This window comes from Anser cygnoides, chromosome 1, assembly GCF_040182565.1.
Source record: "Anser cygnoides isolate HZ-2024a breed goose chromosome 1, Taihu_goose_T2T_genome, whole genome shotgun sequence".
Lineage (NCBI taxonomy): Eukaryota > Metazoa > Chordata > Aves > Anseriformes > Anatidae > Anser > Anser cygnoides.
The window spans coordinates 64,708,733-64,729,351 of record NC_089873.1 but is presented as its reverse complement, the minus strand read 5'-3'; the positions used below and the strand labels follow the sequence as shown (position 1 = coordinate 64,729,351).

General features: G+C 38.6%; 1 protein-coding gene across 9 annotated transcripts in view; it reads right to left on the bottom strand.

Annotated features, from left to right (window-relative positions):
- Positions 1-20,619, bottom strand: part of CAPRIN2 (caprin family member 2) — a 41,442-nt gene that overhangs the window by 1,538 nt on the left and 19,285 nt on the right. For 4 of the 9 annotated variants that reach the window (XM_048056222.2, XM_048056400.2, XM_013173037.3 and 1 more), the window contains 11 exons: positions 19,872-20,003; positions 19,612-19,699; positions 18,922-18,977; positions 18,198-18,308; positions 16,435-16,545; positions 15,613-15,765; positions 12,596-12,779; positions 10,625-10,810; positions 9,302-9,402; positions 4,491-4,557; positions 2,120-3,035 (listed from right to left, as the gene is read on the bottom strand). In XM_048056222.2, the coding sequence (XP_047912179.1) occupies positions 2,467-3,035; positions 4,491-4,557; positions 9,302-9,402; positions 10,625-10,810; positions 12,596-12,779; positions 15,613-15,765; positions 16,435-16,545; positions 18,198-18,308; positions 18,922-18,977; positions 19,612-19,699; positions 19,872-20,003 (1,758 nt within the window). In that variant the 3' untranslated portion in view covers positions 2,120-2,466. Of the gene's footprint in view, positions 1-2,119; positions 3,036-4,490; positions 4,558-9,301; positions 9,403-10,624; positions 10,811-12,595; positions 12,780-15,612; positions 15,766-16,434; positions 16,549-18,197; positions 18,309-18,921; positions 18,978-19,611; positions 19,700-19,871; positions 20,004-20,619 lie in introns of those variants that run through there. The other 5 variants (XM_066998567.1, XM_013173035.3, XM_066998540.1 and 2 more) reach the window with 4 other exon arrangements.

The window sequence follows — 20,619 nt, the reverse complement described above, 5'->3', positions numbered from 1 at the left end:
CACTTTTTGCTGTGACTGTGTACTCCTTTAGTGAGGAATTTTAAAGTGTCATACATGCACAAGTAGATAACCAGCTTTGAAGTTGAGATGTTTACTTCGGATCTTAAAGATGCAAGCTAGAGATAGATAAAAGCTTTGCTAGATGTATTGGTAAGAAATAAGGATCAAGTTGAACAAATGATCACATGGGTCAAAAAAGCAGTTGTCCAGACTGCTTAAACCAGAGCATTAGAAAGCAGTACATGCTCCATGTAGTCACAGTAACCATGCCTGAGGTTGCCAAAGGCAAAGGTTAGTGGCAAAACTTGAAAGTACTGATAGCTTGTTCTTAAAAAAGATCGGAAATCCATAGTACAAGTGCATAAAGCCAAATATGGTAAACTAACTACATGCCAAATGAAGAGCTAGTGCTAAGGCACTAGTGCAGTTGTAGTGCAAGGGATACCCTGCTATAAGCAAAATAGGGCTCATTTTTTTCATTAGTCCCTAAGACAGCATGGGAAAGGAACTGGGACAATGCTCAAGCTATCTAAAAATTCAGAGTTGCAAGTCTGTTAGAAAAACAATGAAGTCTGACTGCAGCTGCATAGCTATTGCAAGCTGAAATTTATCCTAGCACTTCAGTTTTTATCTATCATGTCCTCATAATAAGAGCCAAGGAGAGTTGTCAAACTTGGGGGTGAAAAAGCACTAAACATCTTACGTCCTCTTGCCACTGATCCTCTACGGAGAAAGTCCATTGAGAAAGTTCTGTAAGTTCAGAATACAAAATTATATACTAACTATTCAATAGTTAAGGCTTTACGTTTCTGTCATCAGTTGTTTTTTTTAAAAGCTAGATTCCCTACAGCTTTATCCCAAACCTCTCAGAACCTGCCATGGAAAAAAAAAGTAGAATCAGTAGAATCATCCCCTAAATAAATCTATATGAAAATAAATCTATATGAAAAAAATCTGAACTTGGAATAAAATCAAGATCCTCATGCCAGTAACTTTATGAAGTCATGCCAAACAACTTGTTTTGGCATTTGTGTTGTAGCAGGGGAGAACGGTTTAAAGTTGGAAGTTTTGAGATCAGTCACTGAGAAACAGCAGTGTTATACCAGGGTCTGGAGTATTTAAAAGTAACCAACACAGAATATAAAGTGGTTATAAAGTCGTCAGCTGAACTGCTTTGAGCACTTCTAGTTCACCCTTACATGTAGGAGTCCTTTCCACTAGCTCCCTTACTAGTATACCTAGATAAAATACTTCCTACTGATAGAACAAACTATTGAAGCTTTTAGAAGTATAAAGAGGCAGTGATCTACAGTTTTCTTACAGGTTCCAGCTTCCACTTTAAGCATGAGAAATGCTTTATATTTGACATGCAGTTTAGATGACAGCATTTGTCAGTTCTTCAGTTTTTAGACTAGAAGACTGCTAAAGACTGGTCATATGCCCCCCTTCAGCTCCAAGAACAGTTTTATAAATGATTCCTAGCATTTATATTCAGATTTAAATTAAGATAAATTTAAGATGCAGAGAGCAGGCTTCAACTACATGTACCAGCTTCCACAGCAGTTGTCTGAAAGGAAAGAATCAGCTTGTAATGCAAGTTAAATTCTCATGTGAGAGGGAAGCCATACAGTTGGGCTTCCTAAGAATCAGTTATAGCTTTAAGATAGTATATCTGAACAAGCAAGCTCATCAGTGAGTGTTTTGAGGTATAAGAATTTCAGCTAGCTGTATCAGCACTGAAAATCGTAGTGACAAATCTAGCTGTTTACAAAATATACTTTTAAAACAGTCCAATAAAGTGGGCAGTGTTTCATTTGTGATTTCTTAATCTTTCAGTTAAGACAGTAGGTATGTACCTAAATATGTAAATAAATCATGAATTCATTTTCAACAGGGGAACACTTAAACTGCAAAAAAGAACCAAACACATAATCCCATTTAAACTGTAGTTTACCCTGAATTACTGAAACCTGAAGACCTATATAGTATGACTGAAACTTGAAGACCTATATAGTATACTTGAAGACTATATAGTATACGAACATGCATGTACAGCCCACACCAGGAATTTGTTGATAGTTTGACATTTTTAAAATAAGACCACTAGCAAGATTAATACTAAAATGCATATTAACTTGTTTTATTGAGGCACAACAAGGCATTGTGAATAGCCCATACTTGAGGCAATCAATAGTGTAGTAAGCTGGACATTAATACAGTTTAGGGTAAGTGCAAACAATATACATTCACAGCTTTACTAGCAAGGCTACATCACAACTGATAAAGTGCCAAATTAGTGCTGATTCAGTACCCCAAATCCACGATTTCACCTTGCACATGACCATCATTCCCCCAATAATGGAACCACATATCTTCTATAAAGTCAATAGTAAGTGCAAAGCTAGTCCCACCCCCCCCTCCACCAAGGTGTTTGGAGCAGCTTTTTTGTAAACATTGCACTGGATTTTAGTCCTGATAAAGGAGGTATCCCGAAAAGGTAGAGTATTTCCAGCTACTTCCATAGATGGCTCCCCGATGCAGACGTAACCAGATCTGATCCCCCTGGAACAGCTGCAGGACTGCATGATTACTAGCAGTCTCATGATCAGGAGCCCCATCATTTGCATATGCCGACACTAGGACCTCTTCATTCTTCATAAGATTCACATATAGGGGAACATTTACAGCCAGCTTCAGCATGTGGAAGATGAAGACGTAAGTACCATTCACTGGACAATTAAATCTACCAAGCTGGATGTCAAAAGTTTCTCCAAGGTTGTTCAGCAGCAGGTCAAACACAATTGGCTGGTCTAGAGTTCCGGGGGCCAAGTTAGATGTTCTGGCTGCAGAGAAGGCAACTCTCATCTGCTGCGGGAGGGGGTAGACATGCACTGGTAGTATGGTGGCAGCTTGGCTTGTCACTGGCATATCAACAGGGGTGATGCTGCGGGAGTCTCCCTGCCCAGAGTCCCCACTGTTAAAGGTTTCGTTGTCTCGTTCTGGACTGCTCACCTGAGAAGAATCACTCCACCCTGCTGTTAAGGATCATTAGCAACAATAAATAAGTATTATAACAAGAGTACCCTAAAACCTGCAGGTATATTTTTCAGCAGCAAGTGTATGGGTTTTGCAACACATTTGTCTTTCAGCTACAGCAGATTGACAAAGAACCCCAGCAAGAACAGAACTTTGAAGTTGTTTCACATTGATCACACTTGCGCTCAGCAAGATGGACCATAATTCAACATGAACAATGACTGCCCATACTTTAAGTAGGAGGGGGCAGTAGCTTGCAATAATTAGCTGTAGTATTTGCCACACATTACCATAAACCAGCATATACTAGCTTCTGAGCAGAGAAAAAGCAAGTTCTGGAAGAACCCAGCAGGATTAGCAAGAGCCCGGTAATCATTTAGTCACCTTCAAGACCTGAACTTACACTTCCAGTTACCTCAGTACTTCTGGAGTTGTATTCTTAATAGGTCATATCAACTTGGGATGCTAAGATATTACAAGTCTGAAAGACTACAATTGCTTTTAGGCTTTCTGCACCCTGTTCCCCAGAGTAAAGACATTTATTTGTTCAAATATCCAAGTTAGGAGGACCTAGTTTCAGTCTAGAATGAAAACAATAGATCTGAGAAATCTAAAGCAGTTACCATCAAGCTAAGCCTCTGCTGCTTCTACGGGAAATGAACATCTTAAGGTATCTGGTAAGACCAAGTAAAGTTGTTACTGATACCTTTACACTAACAGGTACATATGTCAACTGTTAACTCACCACACTTAATTCTCTTCTGAAGTATTCTGAGTCCTCCCCTCAGAGATGAGCCACTTTATCCTAAGCAGTTACTATGATATGCAAAATTTCCCTTTATTCTTCAAAGTAGGGAACTTACAGTCGTTATTCTCACTTTTCACTTATAGCACTAAGCCCATTTTTTCCCAGCACACACAGTAGGATTAAATCTAGTTTATAGCTTTTTCAAAATGCATACTATGCATTAGCTGTTTAAATCCAAGCATGGATCTCTACTCTGTACTTCAATGGTAGGGTATAAATTCAGGTTGTATTCCCAAAAACTTCTCCATACTGAAGTTTTCTCAGAGTACCTGGGATCTGGTAACTTACTCAGAATCAAGAAAGAGAGACCCTACAACCAGAGGAAGATGCCAAATGGAACAGCGGTACCATTTTGCCTGTATTTCCAAGTCAACTTATGAAGAAAGTTCAGTAAGGTACCACTATATCAGAGAGTTTTGACATTTGACATAGAAAGCACCAAGTTGAAAATGGTGAAGTCACCTCTGCTGCTATGCAATGCTGACTGTTTAAGAGCAGTACTTAAGCTTCCATCTAGCTTGGTTAATTTATAACCAAGCTTGCTCTTCCATGACAGTGATAGTACACTTTCTCACTATTCACAGTTACACTCCACTTCAGCAACACACACACTCATACCCCACTGGGAACCTGACGTTGGCCTTACCTCTTGAATTTGCTCGAGGACCACTAGTTATCCCACCTCGTTTATAGCACTGCTGGTAGTTAACATCCTAAAAAAATACAGAAGTATTAGTAGAATGGCTATGAGCAAGTCTGAAAACAAAGGGCTACCAATAAATGTGCAAGTATTTTTTACTTGCACTTTATGTAAGCTCTAGACTAGACAACGATAGGGTTCAGAATTGAGGTGTAGGTTAACAGCCTTATTTATGGAAAGTTTACTGTTATAATAGCTCATATGAAGTTAAAAAGCTACTTAGATGCTAGTTCTAGCAAATTAGCTTCTGCACTATACACAGTTCACTTCATTGTGCATTACCTTAAGTCTCAGGGCTGTTATAGTACGAGTCTGTACAGAAGAACATATTTCAAAGCTGAACAGGCACACCCTGCCCCATGACCAACTACACAGGAAACTTACTGGAAGAGCATTAAAATTGCACAGGCTTGAAGATGTCTATTAGAAAAATGAGTTCTCATACAGATAGTAAAGTTGCATATAATTTTGTTGTATATAATTTATCTAATACTATTCCTCTAAGACTGCCTTTAGACTGCACTTCAGATACCACCACCCCAAGTAAGCAACTTATCTCCATCTAGAGATTAGTGCAGACGGGTCATACTACGTTTCAGGTTTTACTGAGATAGTATAGCTAGTTCAAAGCTATTCTAGTACCCAGTACAAGTTGGGTTATTATAGCCAATATATGCTACCTAAAACTTAAGTCTTGTTCTTAACATAGGAAGCAAGACAGGTCTTGCAACTACTTAAGAAAACTACTCATCTGGGTGCATTAGGTAAAAGACCAAGATGCTTGAAGTCAACGAAAGCTTTAATATCTTAGATACCACACAAAGGCAGTAACGTTCTAGTACTTAAGGTAGCAGAACTTTTATTTCACTAGGGTGATCTTGTTTACACCAGTGGACTTCTCTGAAATACTAGTTCACATTCGACAGGTATGGATGTAAGCTCTTCAGTGTAATAGTAGACCATTGCACTTTTTCAGTAAGAATTGCGATTTTACTAGGTAAAGGGAAATAAATGATAAAAATATAGGGCATTAAGATCTAGTAAATATTCCATTGCTTATTAGTTGCCTTTCTTATTAACTGTCTTTAAGCCAAGGATGATCCAGTTGTCATACCAGAGATTAGTAGGACTGTAACAGCAATATTCACTACTTGTCCCCCATAAGAAGTAGCAGAACACTAGCAAGCATTGGAAGAGTCATTACATTTACACACTGTTTCTACCCAAGAATTGTAAATACAAAAGGATCAGTTCATTTTCAAAACAGTACAAAAACATCTAGTCTGCTGATGACGCTAATGAAAAGAAGAAACCACCACACTGTTACAAGACTAAGGGTTTGTGAACTATATGGTTAAGAAGCTTCAAAATACCCTACAGCCAACCAGGGATTCTAGAAGTCCAACCGGGGCTTCCAGAAGTCCACTGGTGTTACAACCCAAAGACTTTGAGGCCTAAAGTTAAGGTAGCATTATTATATTAGCAATTGCTGAACCAGATGTTCCAGGTTGCCCAAATAATCACCTCCACTGAAAACTTGTGTAAAGTACATATTACATCAAAAGGCTGTCCTTAAGGAAAGCTGTTTAGATAACCAAGATAAAACTTGAAAGCAGTAGGCAGGAGAGTTGCACACACTTGTGAGCAAGTCTAGTACACTAGAAACTACAGTCAGCTGGAGCAGTCTAAGCTAATAGGCACTTCACAGGTTAAGATGTAGTAGATGAGGATATCTGTGAACAAGTACATTGCAAGTCTAACTTATCCAACAACTGCACAAAATTGTCATTAGAAATAGTTTCATTATGCCACAAATCTTATCTCAGAATAAATTAAGTCACATGAAAGTGTACTCATATTTCAGAGGACTTTCATTGTTGATACCAATCCCTTTGTCAGGTAGCTTGTTTGTTATTAGTCAGGAAAGTATGGGTTTGATAGTCCTGGTAGACCAGGACTACAAGCTCTTAATTTTTCTTTTGATGGGAAGTCTTAGAAACCCAGGCCAATTCATGCATGTTATCACAACTTTATGTAAAAAAAATGTTACTATTTGACACAAAGTGCTGATTATGTTTGTCTGAAGCACTAATAGATCTCAGTTGCACTAGGAATCAATAGCTTGCCACTCAGGTACGGTATGATACTGACAGGACTCTGTGGGAATCTGGAAGCCCAGCTAGCATCTAAAACCACCAAGATGCAGAAAAGAGATCAAGCAACTTGAAACATTTTAAAGAATGCTAATCTAAAACATGTTGGTATAACCAAAAAGACAGGTTGTATCTGTAGAACAGATGTCTTTACAGGAATACACTTCGATTGAATATTTTTCCAAAATTAGATCTAACAGGGAAGGGGCTAATCACAAATTAGTAAGCAGTGGTTGCAGTGCTAAATTCTGACACCTCAGAACAGCAAAATCCCATCACTTAGAGCACTAATACTTGCACAAACTTGTAGGTGCTTTAAGATCATAGAGAAAGTAGAGCCAGTTACCTTGATGCAAAGCCATTTTTTCCACTTATCTCTCTCTGGGTACTATGGAGCCAGCTAGCTCAATCAGAACATCCCCACAGGGCTAGTAAGCCATATTTATTTCTCAGGAATCAACATAACTACTATCCTGATTAAGTGTTTTACATCAACACAAGTCACTAAGTAGCAGGAAGCCTGAAATATACATATTTTAATATTTTAGATAGTATAGATGGCACAGAGATTCCAGCTTTGATATATCTGCTATACTTTCTCAGTACAAACTACTGAAGTTAGTCACATCCACTCCTTCCATTTCCCCCTATATCCAAATGCTCCATACCACCCCCAAATGAAGACATTATACCTCCATATTACTTCCAAAACAAACATTAAGGATTTGGTGGTTTAGCCTAAGCCAACAGATGGTTCATGCTAAGTTTTGATACAATCCCTTTTAATTCTCATTACTGAGATGTTACAATTTAACCCATATAAGACAGCTGTAATCTAAACTCCATAGTTTTGGCTACTTTCACAGAAAGGTAAAATCAAAAGAGTCTAGGAGGCATAGCAAAACTCATTTGAATGAGACACCTGAGACTGATTGAAGACCTTATGCAGAGATATAAGTCAATGAATTTCACCTACAAAACTAATTGGGTGACTTCAAAAGACAACCTAGTGACTCGTAGAGAATAGTTGTTCGCACCACCAGCGGCAGCAATCCAATTGTCTCATATTATTTAAATCAAATTTGTCCTATCAATTATTTCCCTATTAAAAAAGCAACTCATTTACCTATTTCAACCAGCCCTTTCCTCAGTTAAAACACTGAGAAGGCTTTCTTCTGCAGTAAGATGCTGAGTGTCAAATTAAGACACTACCTGATCTCTTCCCGTTTTTGAAAGGCAGTAGTACAGCAAGCTGACAGTTTAGATATATTTGCCTCCCTCTGATTATCTCCCCTTACTCTTTGGTTTGGTAGCTGCAAGTTCTAAGGTAGTAAGCAGGAAGCACAGCACTGAGAAACTGAAGATTCTGCAGAACTCCCAGCATTGACAATGTACCTTTTCTTCACATCAGGAAAATTCCTCCTCACCTCTCACATCCCCAGAGAAATGACAAGAAATAATGGCTTGAAAAAGAGGGGAGATTTAGATATTCAGCAGTAATTCTTCCTTATTAGGGTGGTGAAGCACAGGTTGCCCAGAGAAGCTGTGGCTGCCCCATCCCTGGAGGTGCTCAAGGCCAGGCTGGATGGGGCTTTGGGCAGCCTGGTCTGGTGGGAGGCATCACTGCCCATGGCAGGGGGGTTGGAACAAGAGCATCTTTAAGGTCCCTTCCAACCCAAGCCATACTATGATTCTATGAAGCTCAAGGAACACTTGTCCCCCAAGCGAGCTAGTTTGATATCTGAAATGTGCTTCACATGCCATGTTCCAAGACCTCCCAAAGCTACCTTAGCAAGAGTTTAGCTTGTATTTGGACCATCCACTCATTTTCAAAGAGTCAAACACTGGAAGTTAACCTGTTTAACCATTAACTGGAAATGCTTAACTTTACCCTTCATGGAATGGTGTAAAGGGTGAATTTTGAAAAGCTTCCATTTTGCACCAGCTGGTGTTTGACAGAGCATATTCAACGTAACTAATTTCACCCTTTCCAGCTACACTTTACCACCACTACAGATAGAGGCTGCAGAACATAGGACTAGTTATTCTTTGTTGTGATCTGCTGCAAATCTTCAAGATAAGGCAGCCTTTAAGAAACCTGCCCTCATTCAAATCAAGGTCACTAAAGCAGGTTCCTACCAGGTTTTCTGGTATGCCACAACTTCAAGAATAAGGATATCTGCACTCCTAGTTGCAATCCTGAAGTGTGGATGGCTAGAGCAATTCACTAAAAACAAGTGTGAAACTAGTGTGAAACTTGCCTAACCACTTTTTTTTAATCAGTCCATACAGGAGTTTATGTACTTTACACTAAAGGCACTTAGTACTAACTTTAAAACCTGCATTAAAATGGACTCAGTTGTCATTTCATTTGCCATCTGGCTGCATTTCAGAGACTCATTTCAGACTAAAATCAACTTGTCCCACGTGTTACCTGAGCTGTCTTCCTATTTCAACTGCTTTCTACCTTTCCAAAGGAGTTTGTCTAAGAAAGAAAACTAACTTAGAAGTAGTAGTTTACCTGTTAGGATAGTGAAAAGATACAGTATTAGAAGACTTCTCTACGTTCTCCGGAAGGCTACTGGAAACTAAGTCAATACTTACCCTCTGAGAATATGGCATTCCAGCATAATCTCTACCAGGGAACTGCAGCTGGCCGTAGTTGCCATTAGTTATTGAGGGTGAGCCTCTGTAAGCATCAAAACCTGTTCAAATAAAAGTTAATACTGAATATTCACTCATTTACACAAGTACAAAATACAGCTAGAACCTTTGCAAGCCTGTTTAGCAACTGACATGTATGAAGTTACATGGTTATACTTATGCTTTATTTCAGCATTCAAAGCAGAGTATCACAACTCTTCCATCAGCTACTCAGAGCTATCTACTCTGCATGCAATGATTCATACTTAGGAGTATTAACAGACCTTAGCAATTGCCTGTTTGTTACTAATGAGATATCACAGAACAGCTGAAAAGCTTGCTATATCCATAGACAGAGTTTAACATAAAATTAAGACTTTGTTTTGCTATTACCCATGCTCAGCTATTCTGTTTTACTACTACAATATTTAACCTCTTCAGCTATTAGACTAACTATCAAAGACCACCCACAAGCAATTTAGTACCAGGCACTACCAAATCTTTAACTGCCTGTAAGTTAGAACTACATAACTCATTTTTGGTACATGTTCCTACAAGCTAGGAATCAGTCCGAGCCCAATAACTGAAACAACTTCTGTTTCAGACTAAGCATGCTTTGACTTCAAAGCAAACAGGCTGCAGCTACCAGGAACTTTGATAAAAAGCTACTATCTGCTAAAAAAAGCCAGCTCAAACTTTCCAGGACACTCTAGCTAGCAGCAGAACAACAACTGATTTGCTGAGTCCAAACAATCCTCTTAAAATCCTTCAGTTTATTATTAATCCACAACGGTTCTCCATTACTGCAAACTTCCTTCCCTTATCCTGGTTTCTGCTGGTAATATTGAAAGCCTGTAGTGTTGAACAAATGCAGCATTTGCAGGAAACAAGATAGTAAGTGACTAAGTGATATCTGAAGAGGATACTTGCCCAGCACGTTAGCAAGTGACAGAGGCCAAAGGAAAGAACAAAGGAGGTAAGAAGTTCAGAAGGGTAAATGAACTGGCATAAATTACTGAGCTGTCATTGAACATCTCCATTTTCATAATTCAGGCTATGAAACTGCTCAGCCAGTTCACCTGACACCCAAAGTACAGGTACTATAAGTAGAAGTCAGAATGAACTTGCTTAAGTTCCATACAGACAGACACTGTTCTCCACACCTTGCTCTTAAAAAGATATCTTATGAGTTTTCACATGTAGAACCTAAATTTAACACTAAAAATGGTTTAAAACATGGTATTATACTAACTAGGTTTTCTTAAGGTAGCAGTAAAGACGTACCTTTATACCCACCAGGGGAACGATATGAATTGGCCAGTGACCTTCCACCTCTAGCAGATCCTCTGACAGACCCACGACTATTAAGGTAAGGCTGAGGGGGTCTTGGTATAACATTAGTCTGTGCTGGATAAAAGGCGAGACTACCATTGCTAACAGGAACAGCTCCATCAGGTTGATAATTCACTGCTTAAAACAAAAGGCACAGTTGAATTCTGAGCTTTTATAGCTGCAATAAATTACAACACCTAGAAGCAAGGGCAGCATTAAGTTCAGTCAGATTAAGCTGCTCAGTATATCCTGTTATTGTCTTTTCATTACTTCAGAGGAGTGGGATCCTTCTTTTTGTTCTATAGAGTGTAATGTGTGTTAAAGTACATTGGAGACACAGCCCAGGCTGTCAGTGTAAGCCTCTTATGTGTTCAAGAAGATTCAGTTGACTAGGGCATAACAAGCTTGCCAGCACCAAGAAAATAACCAAGCTCAAAGAAAAAACTATCAACACTTGACTAAGAACTTTCACTTAGATTCTGTACAGTTCCACTAGCAGCAAGGCCTCAGCGGTCTATGATAAACTAGATCACACATCAGTATTGACATCCTTCAGTGCAATGAAACAAGCTCCATCTTATCTAGACGGCAATAAGACCACTGCAGAAAGCTAGTTCAACAGTTAGGATTGAATGTCAACTCAAGAGACTGAACCTAAGAGGTACAGATATTATTTAAGAATGCTTTTCGCTCACAGTAAAGTGGTTAGCCTTAAATATAGACCTTAAAACCACGAATGTTTCCAGATCCATGCTTTTTTTTAAATCAACCCAGAACATCTTAAAATGAATTCAAGTACAGTGTCAGTCTAAACTGTCTTTCTGAAGTCTGTGTAGAGCCACCACAGTACAGCCTTAATAGAACATCATGGTATTTCATCAAAAAGCTGTACAGAAGGCTGTTGATCACCTCCTATGGTCTGATAAGGAGCACTCAAGCTAAACAAGCTTTAACTGCTGCACTTATTCCAAGGTTAAGAGCTCCAAAGAAGGATGTCTCACTGACTACACATAGTAGCGAGGCTGATAGTATAATTTTTACAAAGATTTCTCTTGCAGAAAAACAGTAACACTAGGTGACCTTGAGTCAGTGATTATATATCTTTATAAACCCAGATTCATAAATTGTCATCCTTCTCATCCTGGAACCTGTTTCAGGCAAATTTGGTGGGCTCATTCCCTTTAGAATTCTTAGTGTCAACTCCATATATTAACCCGGCATCAGTATCTGAATGCTAAACAGGTCAGTTATGTTGAATAAGGCAGCTCAGAACCCTACTTATCAGAAGTTGAATATTCTTCAGGTCAGATACTGACTCATGCCAATAAAGACAGCCTTGGTAAGAAGTTACATCTATATAAACATCAGTAAAAGGAAGATCTTTTGCTGCATTGTAGGCTGTCATCTTGCATCCTGTAATTCAGGAAAGCACTGAAAGCTTATCCATGCCTTCTAGTATTTACCATCTTCCAGCACTAGACATCACTGTACTGGCCATCACTGTATTACCATGGACCAAACTAATAGTTTCAAGTATTTCATCACTGCTTCAACTCCAAACATTTGTTTGACAAGTACCACTGCATACTTGAATTTCCCACCTATTGGGAAGTTATATGCATCAGGCACTTGGGTGATGCTGTCCATGCAATAGTAGCTAGTCTGAAGCAGCCTTTCATCCTGCTAGCAGTTTCAAGATTAAGTTTACATACCATATTATCAACTGGATTAGAGCTGATATAACCCTAATTTTTAATAAGTGCCACATAAACGTTTCAGTGGTTAATAACTGAACTTCAGTGGTTAAGAATTCATGAGTTAGAACCTGAAAATATTCAAAGCACATTAATGAATTAATACTATCTGAATAACTTTTATGTAACTTCCAAGACTTCTTGAAATGCAGACATGTACAATTCTTACCTGAAGACAGAGATTCTTGTGAAAGAGAGGTTTGTTCTGCAACATGAGAAGATTGCAGCTGGCATTGAGGAGGAGTCTGTGTACTTGCTGTAGAGAAACTCTGGTTATATCCTGCTGAATATGAAGAATCCTCTTTAATTTCCTGGTCTTTACGTGGAGGCAGCGGTGCATTCACCTTAAATACCTACAATATAGTTCAAGACGAATGTTTTGCATTATCAGTTAAAGTCTGCCTAAGGCCATCACCCTGCTATACCACAGTTTAAATCCAAATGCCTAGATCAGTTTCTAGAACATCAGTTATTTCTTAGAATTGAGTACATGGTGTTTGAACCCATCCTTTTCCCTCACAGTAAGTTTATTAAACTTCTTGTGTCCTTGACTACTGGCCAAGAGATGTAGCTTGACTGAACATAGCTACTATATTCAATAAACAGAACAGCTGTCCTGTCATACAGAAAGCTAGTTTGCTTCCAGGTAAAACCCACCGTTCAACTCCTTGATTAAAGCTTTTGAGCTGAAGCTCTAACAGCCTAGGTTGAGATAAGATATTCGTGTTTGAACACACATCTTGGAAGCTCATGCAATTCTACCATCTACTCAGATAAATACTGTATTAGCTTCCAGCCCTTTTGTAAACTGAACCTCCACTTTCCTAGTCTCATTTACTCTGTTAGCTTATGTTAAACTTCACAGCTTGATGACTCTAATCATTCTCAGAAGCCTCCATAAGTAGAACTGGGAAAAACACTTTTTCCAGGGTCAAAGAACCAAGTACTGTCTCTGATAGGGAACCAACACAGAAAACTCATAATACTAAAATGCCGAGTATAGCTTTAACCATTACAAAATGTCACAGATTCTGGGTTTTTATTTCAGATGAAGTGATCAAAGTGATTCAAAGCCTAACTGATACTTACAATTATTTTTGAACCTATCCAAGTAGAGCATCCAATATTCTCTGTCAAGAAACTAAATTTCAGCTATGCATTAAGTATATTCCTTTTTTCTTCTGAATATAGAAGAGACAAGCAGGTAGATGCCCTTTATCTTAAAGCCTCCTTAGATGCTTTGGGTAATTAGGGCAGAGTTTTCAAGCTTTGCAAGACCACTTAGAATGAAATACATAATCAGAAATTGTTCGAGGTTCTTCCAGATACTTCCCTGGGCCTTGAGCAGACACTTGATATTTAAGAAGGGAAATCCTGCATGTTGGCAATCCTACCGAAAAAATAGCAGCATGAAGTTTTAGTGGTGATCAAGAGATCTATGCAAGAAGGTACTATATTTTACTGCAAGAAATGGATTGATGACAAGGAAGCCTGTAATACGGCCTTACAATTAAATGTTACCATAATAGAATCTTCAGATGTGCGCTGCACTCTGGTACACAAGCAGAAAAGCAGCGTAGACAACATTTCAATGAAATATTTTCCTTTCCAGTTGAACTCCAAGTCATTTTTCTAGCCATGCTAAAAGGCTAAACAATGAAGTACTATTAAATCCAATCAATAATTTCAATTGCCTTAAAGCATATCCACTCATTACCAGCACTTCTGCTGCTGCAGCAGTCTTTTTAAAATAAAATTGAGGATGCTGTCAACACCCACATCCTAGTCTACTTTTTCCTAGGAGTCACAGGTGGAATACTAATGAAGAAGCTGGGCTACAGGTACTGTCTGCCCTTAGGCTTCCACAAGCACAATGGCAGCAATAGGGGGAGGACATCTGAGGACATCTCTCACTACTGTAGTATCACTGTTTGGCAAGGTAGCACCTGACTCTTGGCTACCCAATGAAATGCAAATCCTGTTGTCTTCTGGGCTATGAATCTAAGCAACAGCAAAAAGAAGACCCTGCATTGCCAAGTTCAAGATTACCACCACTACAAGAGGAATAGAGATCACAGCAACTGAGTGACAGGTATCTGCTAGTTTGACACAAATAACAGGAGTTTTGCATATTTAATGCATCTTTAATGTATCTAGAAACACCACAGAATTCATTCCAGTGAACTTTCAGCGTTACCATTTTGATAATAAGCACTCTGAACACAGATCCTAGGCTCAGATAGAATTAAAATAACAGACCATGACTCCGTATTTATGTCATGATAGATATTTACCTTACAGACCAGGTCCCCAGACAGTCTCTGGTTCCTTGATCACAGCTTGCTACTATTTTCACTTTCATGAAAGTCACCACCTAGCAACTTGGCATAATTTCAATAGAACCGGATTATAACAATCCCCCACTTGCACTTGCCCTACTTATGATTACTATGATTACATCAAAATTCTGTACATCTTAGAACAGTTCTACTGGAATCACTTCTACAAATTCATAAAGCTAAGCAAGAAACATCACAGTAGTGATTTACTAAAGAGCATACCAAAATGTTAGATGTTTAGCTACATCTAGAGTTCTTGTGTTTTGAAATACTATTAGCTATTTTCTCCCCACTAGCCCTACTACATCAGTCCAAGTTGTAGAACTGCACCAGTACCTTTTTTTTTTTGAAATGGAGAACCTCAGATGACTTCTTCCACAGCTTACTTTTAAGCAAGAATGTTTAAGCCCAAATACAGAGAAGGGGACGTTACCAGCTAAATGGAGACCCTTCCTCTAGGAAGGGCTTGCACCCCAAACTGATAAACAGTAGCAGTGTTAGTAATATTTATGAACATTAGTAATGATGTACGACCTGAACAAACACGACCTGAACAGACACTGCTGTTTATCAATGCACAAGAACAACTTAAGTACAGTCAACTCTACCTTGGGGAATACATAGAAGTCAATTGACTTAATGCCTAACTTTTCCCTCTTAGCTCCTTGAGGATACTAAGATATCCCAGGAACTGGAGAAGCAGAGCTCTAATATACTTTTCCAACACTGAAGCCTCAAAATGACCTATCAAGTTCCCTATCATATCATGGGAAACCAGCTTCCCCAGTACTAGGACTAAGCTATGAGCATGCTGCTCAGTTATTATATGGCCTCAAGTGGCACTTACAGTCTGCATAGCCTGAAAGGGAGCTGCTGTTATTGTCACAGAACTGCTACTCGCTGGAGGAGACTGAAAGCTTTGCCCTTGTGGTACTGGTGTTACAGAGGTGCTCGAAGTCGGCAACGGTGACTGTGGCTCACTTGGTAGGGGAACAGTTGCCTGAGGAAAGAATGAAAACATGAGGCCACTTGATAGTTATCAGGCAGTAACATAAGCAGTTAAATTGTTCTAAAGCCCAGACTGACAGAAGTCAGCAGTTTCTACAGGATGACATTTGGACATAGTAGTGCTACAAAATAGCTTTTGCTTACAATTTCAAATCTTGCTGTGCATCCTCAGCAATCAGTACTTCTATTGCAGTCTCTGCTGATTAAGTGAAATGTGCCTATGAGCTACTATACATACCACCGATTGTATGAATTTCACAACAAACAAGCATTCAGTGTTTTGGTCCACCACTAAGGAAACATGGGATGTTTTTTGTTCAATTTATTGAAAGATTTTCTGAATTAACACTTTCCAAACAAACTTGGTAGTTTTGTTTGGAGCAAGTATATAGCTTACTTTATCCCCAACTTAATCAATTACGGTTCAGATTAGAAACAATGCTGAGTTGTCCAGACAAAGCATTAACCAACATTGACTCATCTGTGCAGAGTGGCAAAATGAAGTGTTTTATTTAGAATACCAATATAGTACATGAATCAGAAGTCAAAAGGAACAGAGAGGATCATTTAACAAACTATACTTTCCTGATCCCACATCTCATAATTTTCTGATACCTATCCCATATGATTATTAATACCTGAACTATTTGTGGTAACTCACCTGAGCAATTTCGATCTTTTTAGGTATCAGTGGCTCAGAAATACGCGAACTTGTCTGATACAATGGCTGGGAAGCATATTTCTCAGTCTCTTGAGAAAGTGATGCTGATGCCTGGAAGAAGCCATACATGTACCCGGTATTACAAGAAGCATAGCAAAACATTGTGCTTTCTGCAAAAACTAAGCAATAGCAGTGCACTGGTTGAAACAGGTGAATTTTGGAAGACCAAGACAAATATTTTAAGTCCAAAGTAAGCATACTAAATAGTTATCTTCGGCAAAAGCTTCAAGTAATTAGCTTTAGGGATTCAAACAATATTCTTTTTAAACAAGAAGTTGTACAACTAGCCCTGCAAAGTCACATAATCCCAATAACTTGTAGATTGCTTCAAGCAGTTATTTATAAAGTGACACACCTGCCTCACTGAATTAGGTGGAAACACCTGACAGTAATCTTCCAGTAATTTTTGCCTAACATGGCTTCAGCAACAAACTTTCATAGGCAGCCTTTGTAAAACCTGGATGGCTCTATGGTTAACTCAGACCTCTAATGCCAGTTTTAAGAGTTGCTTACCCTTTTACTGTGTATCTAAGTATAAAGACTACCAAGTCTCATGTATGTCACAGGTGACAACAGAACTGCATTTCCATTCCAAAAGAATTCACTGCCACCATGGAGTATACTCCCTGGTCATGCTGAAACCAAATGAATCTTGCCTACTGCTTTCTAGTCCTTCTGCTTCTCATTTAGAAGAAGGCCATCACACTTCAGAGCTAAGGGACAAGAGATGTGCTGGGCACAAACAAACCTAATGGCAAACACTAAGTTTGCAAAAACTCAGAACCTTCACTTAATTATATGTTCAGCACAGCACAAGTCTTCTGCATACAAGTTAAACAGCAAAATTAATGTCTGTCAGCACAAGAAGTTTTAATGCTATCTTTTACAATGCAATAAGAACTAGGCTAAAACCACTGATTCAAGAGGTAGAAGACAATAATAAAACAGTCTTCATTGGGATGTTAAGCTATATAGTATATCAAGGAATATAGTAAAGGCTACATAGTCAGTATCCTAATAGCATGCACATTATAATGGAGGAATGTTCATTTTTATGCTGATTTACATACACAGTATTAAGTATCCAATGGAAAGACCCAAATATTTCCAAGCACAGCAACACTTACAGATCTAAGACATAAGCCATCATAAATTGCAACTATTTTTTCAGCTCTTAATATTTAAGAAATGCTAGTTTAACTGCATATAACATACAGGTAAGAAAGCAAAGCTTAAGCTCCTGACTCAGCATCAGGAAGTCAGATGCCTGCCATTTTTCAGTTACTGCATGAGAACACATTTCTGTTTTCAGCTTAGTCTGCTATTTCATCACAATATCCACCCCAATTTATGCATCGTCTATATTGCCAATGTAAATTATTTTGCACTAACCAAAGCAAGCTTATGCTGCTCATGTTTCCACAAGAATATGCACTACTTTTTAGCCTGTTTTCTAGCCTGCATTTTTATCCCACACCCTTTCCATTTCAAGGGACAGACTGTTCACTCTGCATTTATGTAGTATTAGGAAGACTTTTCCAACAATCTAAGTATTCCAGGATGTAGTATACACTATTGCTGCCACCTGCATTCCATTCCCATACATTGTTCAAGTATGGGTATTCAGGAGAGGTTCTACCACAGCTTTCTGCTAAGGCTGGCTCTCAGACCTCTGAATGCAAGTGAGCCCCTGGGAATATTACCTGTGGCGTCTGTGGTGTCACCAAGTCTTCAGTTTCAGAGCCAGAAAGGGTCTGATCAGCAGATGCTAGGGAAGTATTAGAACCATGCAGGGTCATGGATGAAGCAGTAGCCTTGCAAGAGAGAAAAAGATAAGATTTTGGAAAGTTGCCTTGAATGTTTGGTTGTCACCAAAACCCACACTGTTTACAAGTAGATCTCAGAATTAGGCAGGACCTGAAGTACTTTGACCTGTAAGCTTAAGTTTACCTTTTTTAACAATTAAGAGTTCTTGTTAGTTGCAAGTAAACCTATTTAAAAGTCAAAGTAAAGACATGAAAGCACAGTAAGTGAACTTAAGGTTCAAACCATAGCTATGAAATCAGAGACATATCTTCATCTTAAGTAAGGATCTTAAGAGATGAATACGCGCACTGTCTAGGAAACAGGCATGTCCTCCTGTGTATCATTACCTATGAATTAAACACAAATTACTTGAACACATCTTCAAAACACCATTTTACTTCTAGAAGTTTCTAGCTTCTAAGATTTATTTCTGCATTTGCTTTGTGATAAGCACAACAGTCAACATTGCCAGATTATACTTTTAAGCTACTAAACTGAATTTATATGACATCAGTTACAAAGCCACTGTTAACATTGAAATAAAGCCTGTTCTAGTGAATAACTACTGTATTTCTTGGGTACTCCTTTGCCTCTTTCAGGGGAGTCCTAGCACCAACTTACCTGAAGGGGTTGTTGAAGAAAATCACTTTGACTTGGCAGTTTCTGTTCTTTTGAAACTAAAAAAAAACACGAGTTCAGTAACAGTTGTTTTTAAACTCAGAATTTGCTATATGAAGATGCTTTGCTATATGAAGATGCATGGCATTTTTATAGTATGCACTGCAAATATTTAGACTTGCATCACTAAATTACACCCACATGATTTTTTTTTTTAAAGGCAGATATTCAGTGAAAATATTTCTACTAAGGTAGGGATGACCACTTTCCAGATAAAAACAGAACAATTAAATACTTAAACTGGGTAACTGTTTTATAGCTTAAAAGCCACACAAGTTATTTATCATGGCCCATTATATGAAGTATAGCTAGTTAACTGCTCTTCATTCTGAGCTCATTCATGGCTTGTATCTATAGGCCACAAACAAATTCAGTACAGACACAGCTTGCCTGTTCTGCAGCTGGGTTCAGGTGCACCTGCCTGTCTGATTATACAAGCACTGCATCTCTACACAAGCACATCAGCTTAAGGCACCAACAACACTTAAAATAAAATGGTTCAAGCTGCTCTGACAGATACTTTTTAATTAGACAATCTGTCTTTCCCACTAGACCTATTGATCCACAGCCAAGCAAACCCTGCCGGTGTTGCCAAAATCTCACATACAGGTAGTGTTTACTGTTATTACTTACCTACAGGACTACTTGCTGGAGTAACTGAAGGTGGTTGAGATGAACCAATGGCACTTGGTGAAGCTTTATCAAAATCCAGAATGGACTCCTTTTAAAAAAAGAAAAAATTGAATTCTACATACAAGCAAAGTATTCATTTGACAAGCTGCTGTTAACTAAGTAGAACTAGATCCATTCAGTGCAAACATGCACTGTCAGCGCTGCATTTTTCCTAACCTAGTAGGAATTAGATCTGCTGCAACAGCAGAGGAAAAACATACTTGCATGAAGTTATAAGTCCCTTGTATCTGAGTCATCAGATCTTGAAGTTTTTCCCTTCTCAGTACTGGATCTTTTGGAAGAGTTGAAGTAGAGCAAAATTCTGCAGCTGGCTGATGTACAGGTTTAGGCACCTACAAAGGAAAAGGTTAAATCTAACACTGGAAGCAAGTCAAGTTACCTTATCCAATATAATTCTAGAGCAAACTGTAGGTAGTGAACACCACAGGTCAATAAACTGTTAGTGAGTTCCTGAATCAAGTTCTCACTTCAGTAAAAGTCAGCTTACAGTTGCCACAACTAGTTAAACCATGGAATTGATTGGTTTTCTTACAACCAAATACATAAGATAGTTTACATGCATTTAGTGCAACGTTAAATATACCTCCACCTACAGAAAACCACATATTTAAGTTCAAGGCCAGAACAAACTTAAAAACCAAAACTGCACCCACTACTCAAGATTTAACACATACTTCCTCCTCCCAGTACACTGCATGCAAGTACAGATCTTTTACTGGGACGGCATTTTCAGGCATTCTAAAGAAATTGCACCTAAGAGATGCACTGCAAGCAGGTTACTCAGAATTAGCGTTTGCACTTTAGAGCCAGATACTCTCAATGCACCAGCTCCTGCAGTAAGTATTACATTATACTTCACAGCTTGGCATGAAGGATACACTAGTAATCCCATGCAGTAGCCTAATTTTTTGTAGCTAAACAGTGACTTCTGCAGGGCCTTGTTATTCC